Consider the following 25,634-nt stretch of genomic DNA (forward strand, 5'->3'; position numbering starts at 1 on the left):
GCTGGCGGGTAGGTGCGGGATGGGAGAGGCCCCGAAGGTGCGGGTGAAGGGCAGGTTGAGCCCAGCAGTCAAGGCCCAGTGGGTTTGAGATAGGTGGGGCCCAGCAGGTGCGGGGCAGGTGCATGTCGGGACAGTTGCGTGTGCGTGGGCGGGCGGGTGGGGCCTGGCAGGTGCGGTACCAGTTCTTGTGCCGGCAGGTGCGTGTGCATCCGCGGGGCATGAAGGGCCTGGCCTGTTTGGGGCAGGTGCATGTGCTGGAAGGTGGGGCCTTGCGGGTTCTCAGCAAGTGCGCGTGCCGGAGCGGGCAGGAAGGGGCCGCTGTTGTGTGCGGCAGGAGCGGCCTGCGGGGGCGGGGGAGCCGGGCGGGGCGGGCGGGCGCGGCCTGCAGCCGCCCGCGTGGTCCTGCGCGAAGCCCGCGCCTGGAAACAGAAGGCCGCCGCGCCGGAAGCCCCGCCCGCGCGCGCGCCCTGTCCCCGCCCGGTGGAGCGGCTGCTGGCGCGGCGCGGCGGCTCGGCACGGCGGCGCCCGGGCGCAGGCGAGCGGGTGGAGCAGCGGACGGCGCCCAGGCCGCCTCACGCGCCGGGCTCGCGGCGGAGCGCGCCGGACTTGTCGGGGCCCGCGGCCGCCCGCGCCTTTCAATGGGCAGCTCGCACTTGCTCAACAAGGGCCTGCCGCTCGGTAAGGCCGCGCGCGCGCATTTCCGGCCGCGGGGGCGGGGCGGGGCGGGGCGGGGCCGCGGGGGCGGGAGGGGGCGCCGGCTTTGTGTGCGAGTGCGCGTGCGCGCCGGCGACCGCGCGCCGAAGGTCGGGCCCGGGGCGGGACCACAGGAGCGCCGTGCGCGTGCGCGTTCAGCTGCGTGCCAGTGCGCCTGCGCCGCCGCGCCGCCGCCCCGCCCGCCCGCGCAGGTGACACAAAGGGGCTCGGGGACCCCCGGACTCCCACACCCGGGACCCCAGGCGCGGTGTGCATGTCCCGCCGGCCCCTCCGCCTTGCGGCTCGGCCCCAGTTGGCGGGGCCTGGCAAGGAGGCCGGCGCGCCGGTGACCTCGCGTCCTTCGGGGCCGGCCCGCGGGCCGGGGGCACGTTGCGGGGGCCGCGGTCTCGGGCCCCAAGCACCGGCGCACGCCGCCCCTTCGCCGGCCCCGGCGCCCGGCCTCCCCGCAGGCTTGTGCGCCCTTTGCGCTCTGTACCCACTTTCAAAGTGTCTGAAGTGATGCGTCAGCGGCGGGGGGAGCCGTTCCTGCTCGCCGGGCAGAGGCGGCGGCAGGACACCCGCCCCCTTCGCTGATCCCATCGTGTTTCCACCTGAGTAATCGAGCAGGCGTGACCCTCTCGTTTGTTCCCGGGCACCTCGCTCCCGCCGTGTTTTGAAAAGTGTCAGAAGCAGGCACTCTCCGTGCCCGGGCAGCGCCGGGGTCCCGGAGCCTGGGCGGGTGGCAGGCCGGGCGGGGGCCCGGGGCGGTGTCGGTTTGCGGGCCGCTGTGCCCACCTGTCATGCCCGCCTCTCCTGCCACCTTTCCCAGGCCCGCGTTCCTCGCGGCTTCCGGCCACCAGGCTGGGGCCGCCTCGGGGCGCGGGCGGGGAGGCACCCTCAGCTTCCTCCCCCATGGCCCTACCCCTGGAGCCTGCAGACAGGGCCGCGGGCTCCCCAGGCCTGTGGAAGGAGGGGCTGCCGCCGCACCTGGACTGTGGGTTTGGGCGGCGCTTTCTCTGGCTGGTGCCTGAGGGGATGGAGGGCACCCCCCTGGGCTTGCTGGGAGGACGACCTTTTTAAGCTGGTAGCGACTGGAGCTGGGAGCCTGGCCCAGGCAGCCCCTTCCTGGTGATGCTGTTCTCTGTGATTGGCCAGGGCAGCTTTGTCCTCTGGTTGTGGGGAGGGAGAACCGCCTGCTTTGGAGAAGAGGGCTGGGATGGGTTTTCTTCCGGGTACTCAGAATTGAGCCATCAGGCAGGTGAGCCCCTTCATCAGCTCCAGCTTCCGGCGCGGCTGGAGAGATGGGCTGAGAATGGTGGCTCCCGGCGCGAGGACTGCAGGTGTTCTTACACCACTTAGCCCCGTCTTTCCCTTCGCCAGGACCCCCCTCTCCTTTGCAAGAGTGGGAACTGCATTTGTATAAAAGCAGACACAAGCGAACACTCGGTAGAAAGCTGACCCCGGCAGTGTGGACGTTGGTGTGCCTGGAGCCGGTGCAGACCTGCCCTGTGTGTCAGTGCAGCACATCCACCTTTGCATAGGGCAGCGTCTCTGAGCCTCTGCAGGAGTGACCACAGCAGACAGAAGCACAGACCTGTCTCTAGGGGAACACAGACTGAGCCCTGACCAGCGCGCGGTCCTGGGCCCCTTATGTGACTTCTCTTTGTGTGTCTGCAAAGTGGGGATGGTGACGTGGAAAGAGGTGGAACCGCATGAGGGAGTGTGTGCCAGGGATAGGGATGGGGAGGGGGACAGTGTCAGGGCTAGGACCAGAGACAGGGATGGGAGTGGGTGGGGCAGCGCAGCACAGGGCCGGGGCCGATACCCCGCACCCCACAGCTGTGTGTGCTCTCAGTCATTGTCCTGGCTGCCCTGGATGTCAGCCTGGCCATGTGTGTGGTCTGGGGGGCCCGTTTCGACCGTAGACCTCTGGGGCATTGCGGAGGCTGACATCGTGGGTCCTGCTGGGCCTCGTGGAGAGGTGCTGGTGCTGCTCTGGGGCTGCGCTTCCTGTGGGGTCGTCGGTCAGCCCGTCAGTTCCCCCCAGCTCTTCTGTCAGGTTCTGTGCCACCTTCGGGCGCGTGCTTTGGTTGGGGCATCTCTACGCGGTCTTGGGAGGCTGGAGCTGCGTCAGGCCCGTGGGCAAGTCCTCCTGCCCTGCCTGCCGGCCCTCCCCTCTCATTCCAAGGAGTGGCTGGTGGCTGGGCTGCTGCCTGGACCACTTGACCTTCCTTTGTCCTGGCTGTGTTCTGGGTTCCCCTTCTGGCCTCTTCAGCCTGAGGACACCCGGGAGGGGGTCTGGGGGTTGGGGGCTGGGGCTGGTCCCTCCTGCCCTGTCAAGGGTTCCATCCTGCGGGCAGCTCAGCCTCACGCCTGGGGAGGCTGGACCCAACCCTGTGCACGTCCGTGTGAAGGTGTGATTCTCTAGCGAGCTGTTCCACGGTAGGTGTTAAATGCTTCCCAGAGGGCCTCAGCCCCAGCTGAACTCCTCTTTGTGGGAGCAGGGCCCTTGGGTTCGGCCATGGGTGGCCTTTGGGCAGCTGGCTGCAAGCAGGCCTTAGGCCTGCGCTGGGGCTTTTCTTTGCGATGACGTGTCACCTGCCCCCAAGCGTCCTGTGTCAGAGCCCTGGGGTATTGCCAGTCAAGTGAGGGGAGGGGGGAAGGCCGTGTGTTGCTAGAGCCCCTCCCTTGTGCCTGCACATGGCTTTGGCTCCCTGATGTGGAGGTCCTGGGCAGAGGTGGCTGTCTGAGGTTTTTTTTAATCCTGCAGTAAGTTTCCCCAGCTGGTCCTGTTGGAGGCCCATGCCAGGCTGGGTCCTGGCCTTGCTTTGCGGGAGGCCTGCTCAAAGCCCTGGGTGGCCCCATCCAGCCCTACACCTTGATCCGTTTGGGTGGGAGGGTGATCCGAGCCGTGCTTTCCTCCACCCCTAGACGGCAGGTCACAGCCTGGACCTTTCCTCCAGAAGCTCAGCTGCGGGCCGAGTGCTTCTACGGGGCCCTCCCAGGTCTGCCCTGAGGGCCTGCCATGCAAGGGTCTTGAGTGCCTGTCATGCGGGAGTGGGGAGGCTCAGCGCTGCTGAGTTGTTACCGCCTGTGCTGCCTCTGGGAGGTGGTCCCTCCTGGCCCCATCAGCCCTGAGCCCGGCCACAGACTGGCCAGGGGCTCTAGAGCCTGGAATGGCTTGGAAGAAATCCCGACAAGCCTGCTGGTGGGGTTGGCACCCCGGCCCTAAGGGGAGCCTTTGTGGACCCTCCCAACTGTGGACCGCGTCCTGTAGGAGGCAGGCCCAGTGCCCTTGGCACATTGGTCAGGCCGTGCGTCTGTCTCTGAGGCTGTGTCTCCAGTGGGCTGGCCGTTGACTCCAGGTCTTTCCAACCCTCCGACTTCTGCATCCAGCTGTGAGGTCAGGCCTTGGAGGGGGCTCTCCACAGGGGTCTCCTTGGAGCGGCCGTGAGACATCCCTCCTAGAAGCAGGAAGGTCATGTACTCTAAGTCATGGGGTGCTTCTTGATGAGCCACGTTCTTTCCATGAGGACTCTCCAGGTTGTAAAGCCCGCGGGGCCCATGCATACATGTGGGCATGAGCTGAGCAAAAGAGGTAAAAGGTGGACTCGCGTGCGGAAGGGTCTTGGTGCCACGTCCACTGGTTTTGTACCCTTTATGTGCAGCACGTGTTGGGACGCCTTTTTGATTCTGATGAATCAGTAGGCCAGCGCATCGTCCCATGCAGGTTTACTGGCCTTGGCGCCTGGCCTGTGGGCCGGCCTCGCCCAGTGCCAGGATGGGGCTGTGCGGGGGGCGGGCTGCAGAGGGACGCTCTGAGACGGGGCCAGGGTTTGGGAATGCAGGGGCCCCTGTCTCGGGAGGTGGCTCTCAGGAGGGTGTGATGGGGTCAAGCCATGGGTCAGGGAGGGGCCGGTGTCACTGGGAAGGGTGGTGAGGGAGCAGCCGTGCCTAGGGGTGTGCGGCGTGGGGTGGGCTCTGGCTGCAGTACCGGGGGCCGCTGTGTTTGGGCCGGGTGCCAGGTGGAGAGAGGGGAGCACAGGGGACCAGGGAGACTGGCCGTTGGATGGGACGTAGGGTGAGAGACCCTGACCCTGAGTTTGGGGGGTAGGCCAGATACTGGGGCTGGAGAGGAAGCGGGGACTGTTTCGGGGCAAGTTCTGGGGGCGCTGAGTTTGAGATGCTCACCTGCGCTGCAGGAGGCAGGGGGGCCTGGAGCTGGGGCGCTGTCTGGCCTGGGGGCAGGGTTGTCAGGACCCCAGGCTTCCTGCAGGCACCAGGACCAGGGACCAGGGACATGCTGTGATGGAGGGGGGAGCCCAGCAACTCAGGTGAGCCCAGAGTGTGCCAGTTGTGCTCTGGTCCCTGGGAGGGTACCACACCTAGGGAGCCGTGGCTGAAGACAGGTCTCAAGCACGCAGGCAGCCTGTGGGCGGAGCTGGGCAGGAGTTGGGGCGCTCTGGGGGCTGGATCCCTTCCCCCTGCCCCATGTCTGTAAAATGAGGAGCCGGTGGGACTCCACTCACCAGGGGTGTGGGAGTTGGCCCTGCCTGCCACCGTGCCCCCCCGCCCCCGCGTTAACGCCTGCTGGCCCCAGGCCTTGCTTCCCCCAGCCGTCCTTCTGTCCCTTCCCTCCCTTCCCGGGCAGAAGGCCTCCTTTGGTGCCAGGGTCGGGGTGTGTGGCCAGCAGTGGCTGTAGAAGGTGCTGCAGGTACAGGTGGCCTGGGGGCCCTCAGCTCCCTGGGCTGACTGCTGACGCGCTCTCAGGTTGACCACGGCCCTCCCCTCCCTGGGCCCGTGCTGCCGGCCCCCTGGCCTCCCCTTATCACCTCTCAGCTCACCCCGCCACCCCGTGTCTGGAGGCTCTCCTCTTGCTACTCTGAGCAGTGAGAGCCCTTGTGGGGCCTTTGGCTTATTTCTGGAAACAGGGTAGAGCTGAGCATTTTCACCTGTGAACGTCGGCGGCACTAGCGTGGAGCTTCTTGCGGTTGTGGCCTTGCTGTTATTTCAAGCCGGTGGACAGTCGGGTTCCTGTACCACATGCTGCTGCTGGGCTTGGCTCCCTTCCGGCCCCGTAGGTGCTGCCGTCCTGCCCACGGGGCACCGAGGCTGGGGCCGCAGAGGAGGAGCCAGACTCATCCCCGTCCGTCTGCAGTGCCCACCAGAGGTTGCCTCCAGTCTGCACGTTGGGCCTGAAACCTGCCTGGGGCTCTCTGTCTGTCCAGGCTGGCCTCAGAGCTCCATGCATGCTGGCTGCTCCTCTGCAGGGCAGGACACAGCCGTCCTTTGTCCAGCGCTCAGCACCAGCAGAGCAGAGCTTCCTTCTGAGGTCGTTCTCACGGAGAGATTGGCCGGGGACCTGGCAGAGCTGGGGGACACCTGGAGTGCCCGTGGCGTCTGGTTCACTCCCCAAGCTGTAAGGACGCAGGTCCTGTGCCTCACTCATGGGGCGTGAGCCCCAGCCCAGGGGGGTGGGAACGCTGCTGACTGCTGGGGGCCTCGAGTGACCAGGAAGGCTGGCTGGGGCACCCTCTTTGCTTTCTGGTGCGTCTGGCCTGGTTTCTCTAGGATTTAAGGAGACAGCTGGCTGGGACCCTCTGCGGGAGGGCAGCAGGCTGCGGCCAGCGGAGGTGACCGCTGCAACCTTGCCGGGGCTCCCCTGCTACTTGGGATAAGTTTGGGGGTGATTTTGGAGAGCAGGGAGCATGAAGAGATGGTGGGGTGGTCAGGCATGGGTGGCAGGTCTTTGGGGTCCCGTGGTGCTGTCTGCTGCCTCTGCCTAGTCAGGGCCATGGGTGGAAGCCCCACTTCAGCCGACACTGCCCATCCCAGCTGGGGTGGGGTCAGCAGGAGTGAGGCCTGGGCCCTAGAAAGCCCTGACCCCCAGTCCTGGCACCCCGCATCCATCACTGTCCCCTTGAGCCTCCTGTGATGACCAGGTGGAGAGAGGGGCTGGCCTCGAGGGAGGAGGCCTGGGGCCCAAGGACAGTCACTCGGGGTCCCTTAGGCAGCCCCTGGGGGCCGCGTCTTGGTTTACAGGGTGTGGGGTGATACCTGCTGTTTCACGACTCATCCAGCGCGTTCTCCAAGGAGGTAAATCAGGAGGGTCCGCCATCTGCAGCGTGCAAACGTTCCGTGTTGTTTTCTGAGAGACGTGACAAGGAGGAGCCCAGCGTGTCCTGAGGGCTCGGGCCTGGCGGAGGCTGCACGCAGAGCAGGCGTGGTGGGCACGGGGCTGGGGCCTAGCAGGTCCTGACCACCTGCCCTGGGAAGATGAGGGAGGGGAGGGGCGCTCAGCCCGGGCAGCCAGGGGGCCTGGCTGGCGGTCGGGGGTCCCCAGCGCAGGCAGCCATGAGGGAGTGAGAAGGGGACCAGGCTTGGCGCAGGGCTTCCTGCCGGCTCTGCTCTCCAGGACCCTCTCCCCCGCAGCGTGGCCCCAGCGCCCTTTGGAGGGGGCCACTGAGGAGAGAAAAGCCTGTGAGCTGCTGCTTGGCTGGCGGGGAGACACACGCCGTGTCCTTTGTGACCAGGTGTCCCCAGTGGGCAGTGACACGGTCAGGATGGGGGTTGGAGCCCCCAGCGGGAATTGAGGGGAGACGTTTGCAGACGGCGAGGCCCTCAGGCAGCGGACACCCAGCAGTGCGTCTTAGACCCCGGCTATGTGTGGCTGCGCTCAGCTGGCCTGGCTGGGGCCTGTTGGGCCAGCGCAGTCCCTGTGTCATTGAGTCCATTCAGCCAGCATCCCGGTGCTTCCAAGGTTTGGGTCACAAAGTACATCTGCTCTCGATGCAGGAACAGAGACGCCGGAGTCTCGCCGGGACAGACTGGACGGGCGGGCTCAGGGCGTTCTGCGAGTTGAGCGTGGCTGGGGTGGCCTGGAGGGGCAGGCCCTCTGACCCCGCCGAGGCTCACAATCAGATGGCAGGGCCCGCCGCCCACCTGCATGCGGCTTGTGAGGTAGCTGGGTCTCTGAGCATCAGCTCTGTCCACTGGGTCCCGGGAAGGCTGCAGGCTGGGGTCCAGCAAAGGGGAGGGCCGCACACGTTCCAGAGGCTGCAGGCCTGTCCCTGGCTGCGGTCTCCTTGTGGCCAGCAGTAGGTAGGGGGCCAGGGTGCCTGGTCCATGGTGCTGCCCTCCTCGTGGCCTGACCTCACGGTGCACATGTAGCGTTGCCAGTGCCGGTCAGTACGGCCTACCTACCCTGGCGCGTCAGGTTCAGCCCCCGTGCGGCGGTCTCAGCCGAGTGTTCGCCAGGTACCCAGGAAAGGCCGGCGCACTCCCGGGGCCTGGTCGCTCTGTGCTCGCTCCCAGCCCCATAAACCTCCTGGATCCCTGCCCCTGAAAGGCCTGGGACCCGCGTGCGCTGCCCCTCAGGCTGGGCCGTGCGGCACTTCCAGGAGGACCCTGCCTGAATCTCATGTGGGCCCCGGGGAAGCCCCCGCCTAGGGGCCTCCGTGGGGGACGTGGGAAAGTGGCCTCCGTGTCAAGGTCTGCGTCCCAAGGCCTCTTGCCTGGCGGCCTTGTCTGGGCTCCCTGCCCCTGCCCCGCAAAAAGGGCCCAGGAAGGGTTGGCCACACGAGATGGAAGCTTCCAGAACTGGCTGCAGACCCACTCCCTGTGCCCTCCTCTCTGCGCCCCAGGGCCCCTGCCTCCTAGTGTGTGCATCCTAGAGGCGTCTGGGTGGGCGTCCTGGGCACGCTGGCCAGGCCTGAATCCAGGTAGGTCCCAGCCTGGCAGCTGCAGGCGTGGGGTCGAGGACGCAGGGACAGCTCTGCCTCCACGGACCGCCTGGAGCTTGTGTGTTCCTGTCACTCCTGAGTGGTGTTTAACGTGTCTCTTGTGTTTAATTTTTAGTCAGACTTTGACCCGGCGCGGGCTTCGGTGGCCGCCGTGGACAGGAGCCTAGGAGCTTTGGTTCAAGACGATTAAAGCCGTGGTGAGGACGCAGTGACAGGACGCAGTTCTGCCCTGGGATTCTGAAGATAGAGCGCGTTGAAAGGCGAATTCATGGTGGTGGAAGCTGAGCCCATATTAAGAGATGTCAGGTTGGTTGGGGCTGCTGGAGCGCGCAGCTGCTCGAGGCCGGTGCCCCGTCCCCCGGTGCGGTGGGTTAGGACAGGGCCCTCCCAGAGGGAGTGCGGCTGCATTTCTGGGAAAGAGCCCAGGGGTCGGGCTCACGTGTGCCACGTGGTTCGTTTCCGTCGAGAGGAGTCTCAAGGCTGTGAGAGCTCGGCCAGGCCGCAGCCAGAGGTTCTGCGGACTCGCTGTGGCTCTGGGCGTTGCTGCTGGGCCCCAAGACCTGGTCCGGCACCAGCTACGTGGTCGGGAGGCCTGGTGTCCGGGGCAGCCCCGCCGAGCACAGTGCCCTCCATCGAGAGTTCACCGCGCTCACTGCCGGGCCCGCCCGCGCCCCGCCGTCCTCTCCCCGGCGGTTCCGCACAAGGCTGTGCAGCCATGTGATGGCCAGGACGCCGCCACGGACCCTGGAGGCTTGGTTCATGCACCGTGGTTGTGGTTGGATGTTTATGAAAATAAAAGCTGAGGGATGTTGGGCGGGGGGGTCACACGCTAGGCCAGGTAGCAGTTTCACGTGGAAAGTCACTGTTCTCTGCACGTCTGTGGCGCTTTGCTCTCTGCTGACTGCGTGTTGGAGGGGTGGCCTGGACACACCGCTCCTGGGGTTCTGGTCTGCAGACCGTCGCCGTCTGAAGGTCGGGTGTGAGCGGCGTGCCCTCGGGAGCTGTGGCTGCTGGCAGGTGGCTGTGGGCCCTGGGAAGCCGTGCAGTCACCATGCCTGGGTTCTCGTCCTGCACACCTGGTGCCGCCCCCATGCTGGCTGCAGCGTGCCCGGGGCTGCGTGGGCCGTCCGCGGCCAAGCTTTAGCAGGGCTAATGTGTGTCTCCTGTGGGCCCTCACGTCTCTACCCTGGATCCACGTGAGGCGCCACTGCCTCTCGTCTGGAAGGACAAGTGTTTAATGATCCTCAACCTTGTCTTTTGGGAACGTGAGTGGTTCTGCCCGTTTTCTGGAGTTTTAACCCCCATCTAGCTCTGCACTGTTTCTTGTTCCTCAAACCTGTGTACAGGAGCAGCACTGGATGGGGCGGGGGTCCCTGTGGGGTTTCTGGGCAGCACGCTGTGGCCTCAGGCAGAGGAGAAACCATGGGCTCGTCCCCAAAGCCTGTTACTTCTGATTTGCCCGCCTCTCCTGGCATCAGGCGGGTGGCAGGGCTGCCCGGGCGGCTGGGAGCTGAAGCAAAGGGTAGTTTGTTTCCTCCTTGATTTTCAGCTCACTGTTGAGAAAGATCCTGTGTCTGGACACATGGAAATCACAGGTGCTTGGGATGGCTGCCTGGCTGCGCCGCACCGGGAGGCTGAGTGTCTGGCCCTGTCGTTTCAGGCGTCCGACCCCCGATCATGAACGGGCCCCTGCACCCCCGGCCCCTGGTGGCACTGCTGGACGGCCGGGACTGCACGGTGGAGATGCCCATCCTGAAGGACGTGGCCACGGTGGCCTTCTGTGACGCGCAGTCCACGCAGGAGATCCACGAGAAGGTAATGGGGAGTGGCCTGTTGGTGCAGCAGGGGGACCGTGTCTCCATCACAGCAGCCCTTTCCCAGAAGCAGAACCTGGGGTCGGTATTGGAGGTGGACACTGGCGTCCCCTGTCCCCATCACCTGGGGCCTGCGCCACATGGTGGGCAGCATCCAGGCAGCTTTCGTGGTTCATGTTCTCAGATCAGCTGGTTCCCCGTGGTGGGAAGTCCATTAACCTGGTTTCTGTTTGTGGTCGCAGCCAACTGAGTCCTTGAGAACCACGTTTCTCCTGAGACAGCCTAGGAGCTTCGGAGAGCCAGCAGGGTCAGGAAAGGCCCAGACTCCGCGGGGATGGACAGGCCTCAGCAGCCGGCCTGGCATGTGGGCTGTGCTGAAAGCAGCGGCTCTGGCAGCCTTCTGGGCCAGCCGAGGATGGAGCCTGCTGGACCTCCCCCTGGCTCTCTGCTGGGGCCCTGGAGGGAGGATGAGCCGGAACCAAGTGCTCCCTTGTGTCTGCCGTCCAGCCCGGGACGTGCACCTCAGGCCCTGAGCGTGGATAGTCGGCGACCTGCACCGCCGCCCCGGGTGGCTGGTGGAACATGGGCATGCGTTCTCTTGATGGGAAGAGACCACTGCCCTGGGCCTCAGATGGTCTCTATAAATGGTTTTGTAGCACAGTGTCTGTCACACAGTCTGAGGTGACCAGGCATTAGCAGAGGTGAGGACTTTGAGTGAAAGCCAGCAGAGATAAAGGTGCGAGGAGGGACCCCCGGGAGCTGCTGGGACGGCTGCTGTCACAACCGGGGCACAAAGACCGAGCTGGAGAGCAGCACGAGGACCTGCGAGTGTTCAAAGCAACGGACAGGACTAGGGGGATTCTGAGATGATCTGGAGCAAAGCTGAGAGTGAGGATTTACTGGGCAGACTTGGCAGCCAGTCGGGAATCGGGGGGCGGGAAGGGGCACAGGGCCGCAGGGTGCAGGCCCGCATGGGGAGCTGGGCTCCAAGGGCAGTCTCGGAGCTAGGGGAGGGGTGGCCAGGAGCAAAACCTGCCGAGATAAAGGCTGACGATCATCCGGAGGTGGCAGAGGACAGCGACCGCCGAGGAGAAAAGTGCGGCGGCGGCCGAGGTCTGGCCTGGCAGCCCCTCTGGGAACGGTGGCCAGCGGCCGCACACAGCACGGAGCCCTCAGTCACGCTGCCGCTGCTGCTCCCAGAGAAGCACACCACACGTCCACACAGAAAGCCACGTGTGACGTCGCAGCCGCTCTGCTCCTCGTGGCCGGAACCAGAGGGCCTTCAGCTCAGGCACAGTCCTACCCGGGAGCCCCGCTGGGCAAGAAGGCGCAGGGGCCCCGGGAGTCAGCTGTCCCCTCCCGGACAGGAGGGCAGTGGTGGAGGTGGAGGTGCCAGGTTCGGGTGCTGCTTTGTGGAGACGGGCAGTCCTGCTCTGTGTCCTGGGGTAGCGGCGAAGTCACATGGAGCTGTGCACAGATGCATACGTCTGGGCTCGTGACCCCGGGAGCCCTCTTACCATGTTGGCGACATCTCCTGAATTTTAAACTCTTTCAAACTAAAACTTGCTGTTTGAAAAACAAATGTACAGAATGAAAGAGACTTGTGGATAGAAATTTACAAAAATCATAGGCGATATTAAAACAAGCTTTGCAAGTAAATTTGGAAACTGAGACAAAACGTTTTATTCCAAAATTGTGATGCACCCAAACTACTGGAACAAGTTAATATAAAACTTAAAGAAGCAAGGAGGATCAGGGACAGCCCTGCCTCGCCAGTGGACGGACAGCATCCCTGGCCCCCTCGCCCCCCACAGCCAAGGCCACGCCTGTCAGAGAACAGGTAAATGTGCAGGAGAAGCATTGCTGGGCAGAATGTTCCGCTTTGGATAGAAGAGAGTGTGGAAGCCTCGCGTTGGTGTCCTTAGGTGTGAAGGTGTCTGGTGGCCCGCTGGGCAGGAGAGGAACCCAGGAGAGCAGGAGTAGCTCCTGGAAGTTACAGTGTGAGCAGAAAATGGAGGTTTTCACAGGAAGCTTGGAGAACAGTCCATGGAAGGCCAGAAGAAAGATGGAGGGGACGAGGACGAGGGAGAGGGGGCAGACCCCCCGGGGGGCCAAGCCCGGTGGGGTGGTGCAGCCCGGCCCCCGTGGAAGAGCCGCCCGGGACGAGCAGCCCCTCCCCATGCTGTGCAGCCGGGTGTGGCCACGTGACTCAGTCCAGCCAGCAGAGGTGGGGGGGGGGCTTCGGGTGCAGAGCTGCCCTTCCTGCACCTCCTGTCTGCAGGCCCTGGCTTGGGAGGAGATTCACCGTGGTTCCCCTGTCGCGTTTGGTCGGGGTTTCTGCCTCCTCACAGCTGGTTGGACGTTGGACGTTATCCAAGTGTCACAGAAGAAGAGAGAGTGGTGTGAGCACCACAGCGTGAGGAAATCTTCCGGAGCCGAGTAGGGGCTGCAGCTCTCCCACCACATACTGGGAGGAGCGTCGGGGCCCACAGACGCCCTACCTTTGGAGCTCTGGTTTCACCAAGGCCGGGGGTGGGGGCCGAGCTCAGACCAGGCCCACACTGGGCACACTGAAGCTTGCAGGAAGAGGGTCTGCAGCCCGGGACTGCGGCTTCTCACGTGCTGACCCGCTGGGGGCCTTGCTCCTCAGCCGTCCTCTCAGGCAGCTCCTTGGAGAAAATCAGGCACCCACAGAGGGGGCGGCAGCCTCGGAAGAGGAAGGCCTGGGGTCCCTAAACGGTGGTTTGTCGAGAGGCCGGGCCAGGGTGGGAGGGGCGCTGCCCGGGGAGCCGGCTTGGTCCCCAGGGGCTGCTGTGGGAAGGACTGCAGGCCTACGGGGAGAGCATCTTGAAGGGGCCAGTGGGGGCCTCGTCAGAGCAAAGAGCCAGTCCCAGGAGGGAGGCCAGGTAAGAAATGAAATAAAAATCCAGAAAAAAATGCAGAAACAGGCTTTGTGGCTAGTAGTGGGGTGGCCGTCGGCAGGAGGGACAGAAACCCCAAAACAGCCCCTGCCCCAGGAGACCTGAGGATACTGGGAGTGGCAGAGGACTGGTGAGCCTGTGAGCCTTGGGGTTGCCCTCATGCCCCCACGTTCAGGTCCCCGGGCACGGCTGGCGTGGGCACCCACCCTCACCGAGTGTTAGAGGAGCCGTGCTCCCTGGTCAGGACAGAACCAGATGGGGCAGGTCTGCAGGCAGCCAGCGTGTACAGGGAAGGGGCCATCTGGTTACAAGGCAGTTGAAACAGTCTCGAGGCAACACAAAACTGGAAAGCAGAGGAGTGAGGGGTGGGTGTTTGCAGCCCGTGTCTGGCCAGAGTGTTAACAGCTAAGACGTTCAGACTCCTCGATCACGAGGAAGGAGACATCCCAGCAGGAAGTGGTTGGGGGAGGGGTGCTCAGGCCAGAAGCAGGTGACACTGTCCCTGTTCCCAGGGACTCGGACTCCAGGTGCAGCCTGGCTGTCACTGCGAGAATGGGAGGCATGTGGGCTGCTGCTGGTTTGGGTGGCACTTTGGCGGTTCCGTCAGAGTCTGGAGCGTGAGGGTCTCCAGCCTGCTGTCCCTCCACGCTGAGCCGTTTGTCATTGAGAAACCCTGGAGCATCAGGGAGTGTCACCCCGGGCCCCTGGCTGCTTCACAGAACCCAGCTCCCGGAAGGATGCGGGAGAAGTCGCTGGAACTCCTGAGCGCAGCCATGTGTGTCCTGTGATGGCTGGAGGGGAGCCTCAGCTCCAGAATGCCGTTTCCTGGCCTTCCTTTGGGGTGGTGCCCTGTGAGTACTCCTCAGGCAGGCCCTGTTACCCTCTCTGGATCAGAGGACACCGACTCAGTCACTCACTGGTTTTGCAGCTGCTAGAGGACATTGGGGAGCTGCTGGGGTGGCTCCTGGGAGGTGGATGCCATTTCCGGGGTGTCACAATCACTTTGCAGCCACGAGAGAGAACACGAACCAGCAAGGCTTGTGGACCTGGAGTCTGGACAGAGGACGGCGGCCCTGCAGGGGCAGGGGCTGGTCTCCGGGAGGTGTCCACTGGGAACACTTCATCTAGTGCCCTGGGGTTTGAGAGAGGACCAGGCACGAAAAAGATAATTTACCAAGAAATGCACATGGGCGGGTCACACCCAGAAATACAAGTTCAAGTGATGGATGCAGACAGCACGTGTCACCGGGAGCATTCTGAAGTTGGGAATGCCCAGGGCTGTGCACTCAGAGCCGAGGGGAGGAGCACTGTGGACCAGAGCTGGAGAGGACCTGCAGTGACCCGCTTACTTCCCACCTCAGGGAAAGAAGCCAGCACTCGGGTTTTTACTGCAATGCGCCAGCTCCCCAGCTTTACAGACACTCGAGACAGTCATGGGCCATCTGTGTTGGACGTAACACAGGACACCAGAGACAACGACGCCTTGAAGTGCTACGGACAGGCTGCCCCCGCACACACACCCATGCTGTGAAAGCTCCCTGTCCCGCCTGCCCAGCCCATCCTCTGCACGCGCATCTCAGCCACGGCCTACGCATGTCCAGCTGCCCAGGCCGGAGACCTGGGTTCCCGTCCGGTGCCTCCTCGTCCCGATCTGCCTGTCCCCAAGCCTGGGGCTGCCCCTCCTGACCTGTGCGTCTTAATACACATCTGTGCCTGCCCACAGTGGACGTCAGTAGATCTCTGCATGCAGCCCCTCACCTGCCCACCTGCCTGGGGGCCCTCCTCACCAGCTGAGTCCCCCTGCCCCCGGGGCCCTCCCCGTGTGCGCTGCCCTAGCTCCGGTGACGTCTCCACTTCCTGTTCCCTCGCCCCACGTGCTCATTAGCTTCTTTGCCTCTCATGGGCTCTCACTGCTGCTCTGCCGGCACACGCTGGCCCTTACCCCACCCACACCCCGTCCCGTCAAGACGCGAGGTCTTCCCGTGCGGCCTCAATGCCTTCCCAGGGCGGTTCTCAGGACGTGGGCAGTGGGACGTTCTTGCACCTGCTCAGCAGCTCCCCGGCTCCAGCAGCTGGGAATCCTGGTGTCTGCCGGGAAGGAGGTGACTGACACATGGGCCTACGGTGCCCCATGCCTTTCTTGGAAAAGCCCTGGCCAGACTGGTGCTTGCGGAAGGGGGCCCCAGGCTCCCTCTGCCCCGCCGTTCTGCTATCTCTGCCTTGGTCCTTTCTGTGTGGTCCCCTAAGGCCGTGTCCTCCATGCCAGCCCCAAGGGAAACTGCACTCTGGGTGGCCATCCATACCAGGGCTGAGCCCAGGGCAGCTGGTCTCACTGCAGGCTGCAGTCTTGAGCCCTGCTTCCCACACTCCACACCCCTCCATCCCACTCACCACATCAGCTCTGGTCTATGCAGCTCACGTGTGGCCCCTTATGGTCCACAGCCTCCCTTGCCCAGGGCCCCAGGTCAGCACGCCCGTCGTTGGCCTCCCTGGTCAGCACAGGCAGCTCAGTCCAGAGGCTGCAAGGACAGCCGACTCGTCCACCACGGGTTCCCAGAGGCCTGTGCATTTCACTGAATTTGAGAGGTCATCGATTGTAACATCCCATTAGGGAGGAACAAACTGCGTCCCCCAGCTACCTCGTGGATTACATGATGAGGTCGGATGGGGTGGGCCCAGCCCTTGAGCCCAGAAATTGGGTATCTGGGGCCCTGGCTGTGGCCAGAGCAAGTCGTGGCTCAGATCGCTGTGGCCCTGCGCTCACTGCTCTGGGGTGCAGGCCCCCGCCCTCCTGGACCTGCGCCATCGCCCCCTCCCCTGTATCCCGCAGAGCCAGGAGCTCCGCCCTTAGAAGCAAGTGTCGGTAGTGGGTGGGCTTAAGAGCCAGGCGCGGGGAGGTGCCCAGGAGCAGGGTGCGCCCCACTCGGGCCGGGCCGGCGCTGGCCGAGCTCTTGGCCTTCGGGGACCCCGGGGCTCCTCCAAGGGAGGGGGCGGGGTCAGCCCGTGCGCATGCGCAGGTAGCGGCTCCGCGTGGGGCGTGGTCCTGGGCAGGCCTCGCTGTGCCGCCCAAACTCGTGAGATGTTGGCTCAACTTGCCCACGGCTTCACCTGCAGCAGCTGCGCCTGGACACGCGGACACCGCGGGATAGGCGTCCAGGGCCGCCCGGAGCCCCGTGTGGGGGTGGTCCAGGGGCACAGAGGCAGCTCTCAGGCCGCCCTAGGGCCTGCGGCTGGCAAGGCCCCTCTCGCGGGCCGATCTCCGCACGCAAGGTCCACCCACGTAGACCCTCCTGGGGCCCCGCCAGACCTTGACACCCTTCAGGTGCCTGGGGTTGAGGGGGCTGTTGGGCAGCTGCCCAGATCGTGGCGCAGTGGGTAGTGCCCAGGGGCTGTGGCTGCTCCTCGCCCATCTGGGAGGAGTGCCCTTCCGCGTGGGACAGCGCAGGGCTGCGCTGGAGGCCGCGCCTTCTGCGCACTGAGGGGCGGGTTCGGCATATCCACCCTCCACCTGTGTGTGGAGGGGGTCGTGCTGGGCAGAGCGTGCTCGCTGCCCCAGGAGCTCTGCGCCTGCCCGCGGCTCCCGGCATCGTGGCAGCATTACCGGCCCTCGGGCTGCACTTGTTTTGGCAGCAGTTTGTCTAGGTGCCTCCGTGACTCCCACCCCATTGGCAGGGGCTAGGGGTTACAGATGCTACTGGGCTTCCCAGCATTTTCCATCCATTGTGTCTGGTGCCCACCCACCTACGTCTTCTCTGCCCCTCCTTCGCTTCTGAGTTGTTGGGCTGGGACCCTCGGTGTCCTCGACAAGTTTCTTGTCAGAGCAGTCACCCCCAGTCACTGCTAACCTTCCAAGCTGGGATCAGGCGGCTTCCCCCTGAGAGGGTCCACAGTGCAGTGCCCACAGGGAAGGAGGCTGCTTGGGAAGCTGCGGGAACTGGGGACTGACCCAGCCAGGGGCCAGGCTTGGAGGGGAAGCAGCGTCCGGGCTGGTTCTTGGGCAGCTGGAGTCTGGGAGCAGCAGGCCAGCATCTGGCTCTGCAGGCGTCCCACTGCCCAGTCCCCACTGTGCTCACCGTGCTCTGCTTTCCCTGCAGGTGCTGAACGAGGCCGTGGGGGCACTGATGTATCACACCATCACACTGACCAGGGAGGACCTGGAGAAGTTCAAGGCCCTTCGGATAATCGTCCGAATCGGTAGCGGTTTTGATAACATCGACATCAAGTCGGCTGGGGATTTAGGTAGGACAGTCCCGCGTTCCCTTTGCAACCTGTGTGCTGTTTCCTCTGTGCAACCTTGTCGTTTGTTTTGTCCGTTGATTTCCCTGGGGAGGGGAGAGCCCTGCTGCAGCTCCTTGCCAGGTTGGAGGTGGCCTGGGGGCCGGCATCCCTGCGGCTGCAGCCTGAGGCCCACGCCAGCTCCCCTGGGGTGGTCACAGGGTTGCAGCTGCCATCCTCAGAAAGCTTGTCATGGGCAGCGCGCACCCATCTCTGCTTCTGGAGACCGAGGGGCCGGGGCGCCAGCCCAGGCGAGGGGTCCTCCGTCCCCATCCACGAGACATGGTGGGAAAGGACGTTGGTGTCGAGGCTCAGGACACACACGAGCGTGTGCATGCAGTGCATGCCTGCTGGTGCCTGCAGTCCCGCCCACATGCGTTCGTGCACACACGTGAGACTCGGTTCCTGAACCAGGGTGACTGTGCTACGTTGGGTTTGGCCTCCCACTTTCTCTGCTGCTCTGGTTTCGTCTCTCCTTTTCTTTTCCTGTGCCAGTTACGGCTCTGCAGTAAAGTGAGGACACGTGGGCTCAGCCCCCCGTTGTAGACAGCAGCCTCTGATGTCCTTGCTTCTAGGCTGTATCTTCAAGGCCTGCAGGGTGAAAACGGTTTCACGTTGTCTGCCGCCACCCGTCCCAGGGTTCACTCTGCCCCCGTGCCAGCCCCTGGTGCCCACGGCGACACGCACAGCTGGGATCCCCCCACCCACACTGCCACCTGTCCCTGGGCAGTGCCCCCAGGAAGGCACCTGCAGTGTCTGGGGTTTCTTCCCGTTCCCAGGGCTGGTTCTCACTCCCTTGTGACTTCTCAGGCTCGGGATCCGTCTTTCCTCCGGGCCAGTCTGGGCTGTGCCACGTGGGCATCCTTGTCAAGGCCCCCCAGGACCTGGTTCACTGTCCCGTGGCAGTTTTGTTCCCAAACCTGACAGATGGTCCAGGTCTGATCTCGCCCAGTGTCCCCTACACCCGCCCTGGACGTACTTCTCCTGGTGAGCCGAGGTGCTTTGGGAAAGTGGTGCGAGGTCCGTCTGCCTGTCAGACAATGTCCAGGCACTGGGGTGGCCCAAGGGTCAACACAGCGCCGTCCTGGCCGCCAGGTGCCGCTGCCTCACTGGGGAGACAGCAGGTGTGGGGGACGAGCAGATGGTGGGTGGGGGGCAGGGCCAGGTCCACGCCAGGCCGAGGCTCTAGGCGGCTCTGCTGATGCAGCTGCTTGTGCTGAGGGGCCAGTAGGACGGGGCCTTGGGGGCAGGAGGGGCGGTGCCTGTGCAGTGGTGGCCTGGCTGTGACCCCTTCCTGGAAGGTCCCGTGGCAGGTGGTCCAGGCCCAGGGCCACAGCCTGTCACAGGTGAAGCACAGGACGGGCCCCAGTGACCACCCACATGTGTCCTGTGTCCCCAGGCATCGCTGTCTGCAACGTGCCGGCCGCGTCCGTGGAGGAGACTGCCGACTCCACCATGTGCCATATCCTCAACCTGTACCGCCGGACCACCTGGCTGCACCAGGCACTGCGGGAAGGCACACGGGTCCAGAGTGTCGAGCAGATCCGGGAAGTGGCCTCCGGAGCCGCCAGGATCCGCGGAGAGACCTTGGGCATCATTGGACTAGGTGCGCTGGGGGCTCTGGGGACAGTGAGGCTGGGGCTTGGCCGTGCTGCTGGACGGCCCCCCACCTGGGGTGATCCCCTCCCCAGGACAGTTCCCCAGCCACAGCACAGCAGGGGTGAGGTGTCTCTGCCTCGGAGGCTGTGCGGGCCCCTCCTGCCCCAGGAACACCAGGTACAGGCCTCACGCACACGCAGGTGTCCAACAGATGCCCATGGGGTCATGCACACGCTCACACACCTGTCCTGACAGCTGAGTGGACATGGCCTTCAGGTGAGGGCCTGCTCTGAGCCTTGCCTGGCTGGGGGGAGGTCTGCTCCGTCTTCCACCCACCCGATCACTCACTCTGCAGGCAGCTATCCTGGGAATGGAGCCACATTGGGGGCCCGTTGGGGCGGGTGGCACCCTGGGGGCAGTAGGAGGTGCTAGGAGGGAGAGGTGAGTGTGGAGGGCGGGGCTATCGGGGGTCGGTGGGGGGAGCTCCTGCACATGAGGCCACCCTGCACTGCCCAGCGTCTTTCTTGTTTGCTTCGGAGCCCGGCCAAACCCAGCCTGCCTGAGAACTGCCACCCTGTCCACCTGGGACTCCCCGGCATGCTGTTTCCTGAGGGTTCTCCCCCACTGACCGCCCTGTCGGCTGTCCACAGCAAAGGCACCGCCTCGCGTAGCAATGGGGGAATTTCGGAGGCATTTTGGGTCATCTCAGTGACGGACATGCCTACATTAGTGCAGGGAATTGGGGTCACTGACATCTGTGGGCCATGGGGGTGTCTCCCCAACACGAGTCACTGTCCTGCTGGACGTGTGCACACGGACGCCGCACTGGTCAGAGCCCCATAGCCCTGTGAGCACCGTGCACCCAGCACTTAGGCTCCAACTCCCCAGACGCATGGGAAGGTCTGAGGGCAAGGACGGCACCTCCCACCCCAGGGCCCCCGCCCACACGGTTGAAGAAGTGAGCAGAGCGGGTGTGCCTGGCCAAGTGGATTTGGGGCTGAGTCATCTCTGTGGGTGGCTTTGGTCACGAGACTCAGTGGGGCCCAGTGTAGGGGTGACCACCCGGGAGGGCTGGGTGGTCCCCAAGTCTGCCTCTCATCCAGTGCCCGGCCCGGCTGCCCTGGGACCGTGGCTCCTGCTCGCGGCTCAGGCCCTTACCTCGCCCCCCGCCTCGCCCCCTGGTGACCCTGGAACCTGTGCTCTGGTTCCTCGCTGCCCGAGAGCAGAGCGTCCCTTCCATGGCCACAGGGGCGGAGAGTGGAGAAGCACCTGCTACAGCTGTGGTCACCGCGGCGCTGCTCCACATTCAGATGCTACCCGCGGGCCCCGGAAAGGAAGGGGCCCCAAGGCAGCTGCAAAACATGCTGAAAGCGATTTGCGCTCTTCACCTACTTTCACAAAAGTGGAAACCTGCTTCGGGTTTCCTGGATTCTTGGAACAGGGCGCTGACGCAGGTGAAGGGGCGCGAGGTGACTGCGGGTGCCCGATCCTCGGCCCCTGAGGCTGGATGCCCTGGCAGGACCCAGGCCCCTGCTGCCCGGCCTCGCGGGCTGGCGCCCCTCCTGGGGGTCTCTGTGCCGGCGCACTTCCACCTTCGCTGAAGTCCGAGGCTCTGAGGGAGCGGGGCTCCGCGAGGGGGTCCCTAAAGGAGCTGCTCTGCTGTGGCCAGGGCAGAGCGCCATCCCAGGGAAGGGCTCTGAACACCCCCTGACCCCTGGCCTTTGTGGGGGTCGAGGTCAGGGGGTTCAGCCTCCAGGGTGCAGGGACAAATCCTAACACCACCGCCCCCACCCCACTGCCCTCTCCTTTCCGAAGCCCTGTCCTGCCCCCCTCGGCCCCCCCCCCCGCTCAGCTTCTGGGAACCGGCGCCTTGGGGTCACCCTGGGCAGATGGAGAAGCCGGGGCGGGGAGGTGCACAGCGCATGGTGACGCCCCGTTCCCCCCCCAGGCCGCGTAGGGCAGGCAGTGGCTCTGCGGGCCAAGGCCTTTGGCTTCAGCGTGCTCTTCTATGACCCCTACCTGCCGGACGGCACAGAGCGGGCGCTGGGGCTGCAGCGCGTCAGCACCCTGCAGGACCTGCTCTTCCACAGCGACTGTGTGAGCCTGCACTGCGGCCTGAACGAGCACAACCACCACCTCGTCAACGACTTCACCGTCAAGCAGGTCTGCGCCCGCCCTCCCAGAGCAGGAGCCTGGGCCTTGGGGGGTGGCGGGGCCCCACCCGCTCTGGCCGGCGCCAGGCACACGCTGGGTGGCGGATGGGTCCTGACAGCTGCTCCTGTGGTGCCACCGCCCACCGCACAGGTCCCTCCAGGGTCCCAGACTTCCTTCCCCTGGCCCGCAGGCTCCAGGCCTCACAGGTGGCTGTGTGCACACGGGCTTGTATGTGTTCACCTGCGTGCATGGTGCACACACGTGGGTGTGGGTAAATGTGTGTACATGTACGTGTGTGCACACAGGTGCGCGCACCTATGTGGACATGTGTCTGTTGGCCCAGATGTGTGCACCTTCGTGTGGCTGTGTGTGAGCCCTTGTATGTGTGTTTATGTGCACATGTGTGTGTACACATTCTCGTGTGTGCATGCCCTGATTGCTTTTGGCCCAGGGCCACCGGGCCCCAAGAAGGGTGAGGCCACGCCTTTGTTCCCAGCTGGGGGCTTTGGGCCTCGTGGGCACTGGTCAGCGCCATGCTGTCCCCGAGAACTGGGTATAAGGCCAGAACAGGCAAGAACTGATCCAGGAAGGGCTGCCTGAGCTGATGGTCGGCAGGGCGGGCCTAGCTGGGGTGAGATCGGGGTCACAAGAAACCGCTAGCCTCAGAGCAGGGGTGTCCTCTCACCCTGAACCAGAGCCAGTGGGGGGTGGTCTTCAGGCCACCTCTTAATTTACACTTCTGTCTCGTGTCTTCACAGATGAGACAAGGGGCCTTCCTGGTGAACACAGCCCGAGGCGGCCTGGTGGATGAGAAGGCGCTCGCCCAGGCCCTGAAGGAGGGGCGGATCCGTGGCGCAGCCCTGGATGTGCACGAGTCGGAGCCCTTCAGGTGCCTCCGGCGGTGCCCTGCAGTCCCCGAAGTGGCCTAGCCTCATGGCCGCAGGGCCTCACAGTGCTGAGGGAGTGGGGCCCCGGTGCCTGCGAGAGGTCTCCAGGCCTGGCCTTGGGCAGCTGGGGTCCAAGGACACGGAAGGACTCTCAGCCTGAGATCCCACATTGGGCAGACTTTCCTCCCAGGGCCCCAGCCAGGTCTCAAGAGACTGGGAGGCCAATGCCTGGGCCAGGGAGGCTCTCAGTCCCCTGCGCCTCCTGGAGAGGGAAGGGGCTCAGGCATCCTGCGGAGTGCCCAGGGCCACAGTGGCCAGGCTTTGCCTGGGGGCATGAGGCAGCTGGCCACGTGTGGTCACGCACAGGGGCTCCACAGCCGAGACACACTTGTGGGTCTGCAGCCCTGGAGAGCACAGAAGTGCTGAGTGGGCCTGGGGTCTGAGAGCCCTCAGCCCCCTGCAGGGAGGGGCCCAGCAACCTTTCCCCAGTGCAGGCCCCTCCCCCTCTGCTGTCAGGAGCCGGGGCAGGCTTGCCTGTTGGGGGGCCACCGAGTCTGGCAGAGGGTGGGGTGTGACTCCAGGCCTGGGGAAGGCCCCCCTGCCCAGCCTGGGCCTCTGACCTGCTGTGTACCCTGTAGCTTTAGCCAGGGCCCCCTGAAGGACGCACCCAACCTGATCTGCACCCCGCACGCAGCCTGGTACAGCGAGCAGGCGTCCATCGAGATGCGCGAGGAGGCGGCTCGGGAGATCCGCAGAGCCATCACAGGTGGGCTGGTGGGGGCCTGGAGTGGGGCCTGACCCACCCAGGGCTGGCCGATGTCTAGGCCCCAGCAGACCCCTGAGCCCCAGGCCCCGGCCATGTTTGTGACGCCCACTCACCATCGCCTCTGGGAGTTTCAGCATGTGTGTCTTTCTTTCTCATCTTTTGAAAAGTCAGATATACTTGTAAGCTTTCAAGGCTGGGCCCTGTCCGCCTGTCTCTGAAATCCCAGACCAAGCCAGCAGGGTTGGGGGCCATCAGTGAGCTGAGGACAGCTGCTCGGGGCTGGGGGGTCCCTGAGCTACAAGAGTGACTGTGCCCAGACCTTCAGGGGAGGGGCCCTTGGGGGAGGGGAGGGAGGCACAGCCTCCAGGCCCCTGCAGCCTGAGCTCCCATGGGGGCAGCCCGTGTCCCTGACCGGGCCCCACGCTCCCGGGGTCCACTTGGTGGAGGCTGCTTACAGCAAACACTGTCCCTCCCATCTGCCGTGTGTCCCAGGCCGGATCCCCGACAGCCTGAAGAACTGTGTGAACAAGGACCACCTGACGGCCGCCACCCACTGGGCCAGCATGGACCCTGCTGTGGTGCACCCCGAGCTCAATGGGGCCGCCTACAGGTGAGCGGGGGCTGGTGGGCCGCGGAGGCAGCCTCCAGGGCCGGGCACAAGCCCATCTTCCTGGGGCGGGGTTCTTCCCGGCAGGCAGTCTTCAGGAGCAGCCCCCTGGCCCCAGACTTGGTGCTGCAGCCAGGAAGGGCCTGGCCCGGGCCCCTCCTGCCGGCCTCACGGGCGCCCTTCCTCTCCCAGCAGGTACCCTCCGGGTGTGGTGGGCGTGGCCCCCAGCGGCATCCCGGCCGCCGTGGAGGGCCTCGTCCCTAGCGCCATGTCCCTGTCGCACGGCCTGCCCCCCGTACCCCACCCACCCCATGCGCCTTCTCCCGGCCAGACCGTCAAGCCCGAGGCGGAGAGAGACCACGCGAGTGACCAGTTGTAGCCCGGGCGGAGCGCTGCGCCCTCGGACAGGCGTGTGCGCCCTCAGCGGCCACGGCACTCCTGAGACTGTCCGGGCGCCGGGCCTGCGAGGTGGCCCGGCCTCCCCGCGTCGACTGTAGTTGTCCCGCCCCGAGGGGCCGCTGCCCTGTGTCCTTTGCGTCCTCGTTAAAGCAAAAGAAGTTAGTAGTTAATTCTATCATGAATGTTCCGTCTGTGTACAGTCCAGAGCGTTACAGAGGATCTGTTTGCTTAGCTGTCGGCCGGCGGGAACCGGGGGCTCCGTCCAGCCGGCTTCACAGCGGTTCCCTCTGTGTGTGGAGCGCGCCCCTAGCAGGCAGTTGGCAAACTTCTCAGGACAATGACTCCTTCCCTCTTTCTTTTCATGCCACACAGTGCATTGTTTTTTCTACCTGCTTGTCTTATTTTTAGAATAATTTAGAAAAACAAAACAAAGGCTGTTTTTCCTAATTTTGGCATGAACCCCCTTGTTCCAAACGAAGGCGGCCTCGCGAGGCGGCTGGAGAGGAGAGCGCGGGGCCGTGGCGTCTGTCCCTGAGCCGCGAGGGCGCAGCGCCCGGCCCACGGGTGCCGTCCTGCTGATGTGGTAGCTAGCAATATTTTGGTTAAAATCATGTTTGTGACTGTAACCATTTGTATGAATTATTTTAAAGAAATAAAAATCCCAGAAAGAGCTGGCACGCTCGGTGTCTGTTTTAGTGGCTCTGTCCACCGGGGACTCTGGTAGGTCTCAGTCCTGGCTCTGGTGGCCTTGGGAGGCTGGAGTGGGGAGACCCAGGGACAGTGACCAAGGGTCCTGGCCAGAAGCTGCGTGCTGGCAGGGGCAGGTGGTGTGGGTCTGGGTGAGGACGCACCCTGCCCAGCGCTCCCCCTCCGGCCAGCCCGGCACCTGGGAAGGCAGAAGCCCGGGCCCTGCGGGTGATGGCTGGGCGGGCTGCAGACTCCGGCCCCACGGCTTAAGGCACCTGCCCCTGCAGCGCAGGTTGACCCTGCTCTCTTCAAACCCCCGCCTCCCAGCCCTCGGAGCCCTGCTGGCGGCGCACCGGGATCGCACCTGCGGAGCTGTGCTCGCCCGCAGCCTCCCGGCAGACCAGGGCCCTGGTCCCGGGCCAGGTCCTCCAGCTCTGCTCCCCTTAGGTTCTGTGCTCCTGCGGCTCATCCCTTAGTGGTCCCACTGTGAGGAGCACAGCCTACAGAAACCTGCTTACGGGGAACTTCCGGAGAAAATGCCCCCATGTTGCCACATCCTGTCTGGGCATGGGGCCGGGCACGGTTCCAGGCGTGGAGCTGTTCTCCGACTTCACGCGGCGTCGGTCCCGTTGCCGCCTCCCCGGCCGCCCTCCTTCAGGCTCGGGTCCGCCTGCGGTTCTGCCTTTCTCTGTGCTTCCAGAACTCTGTCCACTTCATGTCTTTACTTAATTCTGGAAAGTCTCAGCCGTTCTGACTTCAGTTGTCTCCGCTCCCTCTCCCTCCAGAATCCGAATGACAGTGAAAGTACAGCACATGGAAACTGGATGATGGTAGACTGAAGGCTTAAGCTCCAAGTTTAGAGAAGAATAAAGGCTTGACATTAGGCTAAATCTATATGTATCTTGAGCAACTAGAAAAATGATAAAATTTTAAATCACAGATGGAGGTAAATAATAAATGTATGAGTGGAACTAGTCAAATGGAACACACACAGTAGAGTATTAAGTTCAACAGTTGGTTCTTTTAAAGTTAATAAAATTGATAAAAGTCAGATAAATGAAAGTAAGACAAAGAGGTTGTTACAGCACCC

The 25,634-nt window shown here is 64.3% G+C and overlaps 1 protein-coding gene across 5 annotated transcripts; it reads left to right on the forward strand.

Annotated features, from left to right (window-relative positions):
- Positions 1-520: 520 nt before the first annotated feature.
- On the forward strand, positions 521-24,527 carry CTBP1 (C-terminal binding protein 1). 5 transcript variants are annotated; one of them, XM_064488935.1, is made up of 11 exons: positions 521-678; positions 8,551-8,741; positions 10,096-10,250; positions 17,265-17,409; positions 18,256-18,432; positions 18,845-19,051; positions 20,993-21,207; positions 21,957-22,087; positions 22,724-22,851; positions 23,344-23,461; positions 23,651-24,527. In XM_064488935.1, the coding sequence occupies exons 2-11, from the start codon at positions 8,735-8,737 to the stop codon at positions 23,835-23,837; spliced, it is 1,470 nt and encodes a 489-aa protein (XP_064345005.1). In that variant the 5' UTR covers positions 521-678; positions 8,551-8,734; the 3' UTR covers positions 23,838-24,527. The 5 variants fall into 5 exon arrangements, with proteins under 5 accessions (XP_064345005.1, XP_064345003.1, XP_064345001.1 ...); XM_064488933.1 differs by lacking the exon at positions 8,551-8,741 and having other exon boundaries at positions 526-678; positions 23,654-24,527; XM_064488931.1 differs by lacking the exon at positions 8,551-8,741 and having other exon boundaries at positions 527-678.
- Positions 24,528-25,634: the final 1,107 nt, after the last annotated feature.

The sequence above is a fragment of the Camelus dromedarius genome, chromosome 1, assembly GCF_036321535.1.
Source record: "Camelus dromedarius isolate mCamDro1 chromosome 1, mCamDro1.pat, whole genome shotgun sequence".
Lineage (NCBI taxonomy): Eukaryota > Metazoa > Chordata > Mammalia > Artiodactyla > Camelidae > Camelus > Camelus dromedarius.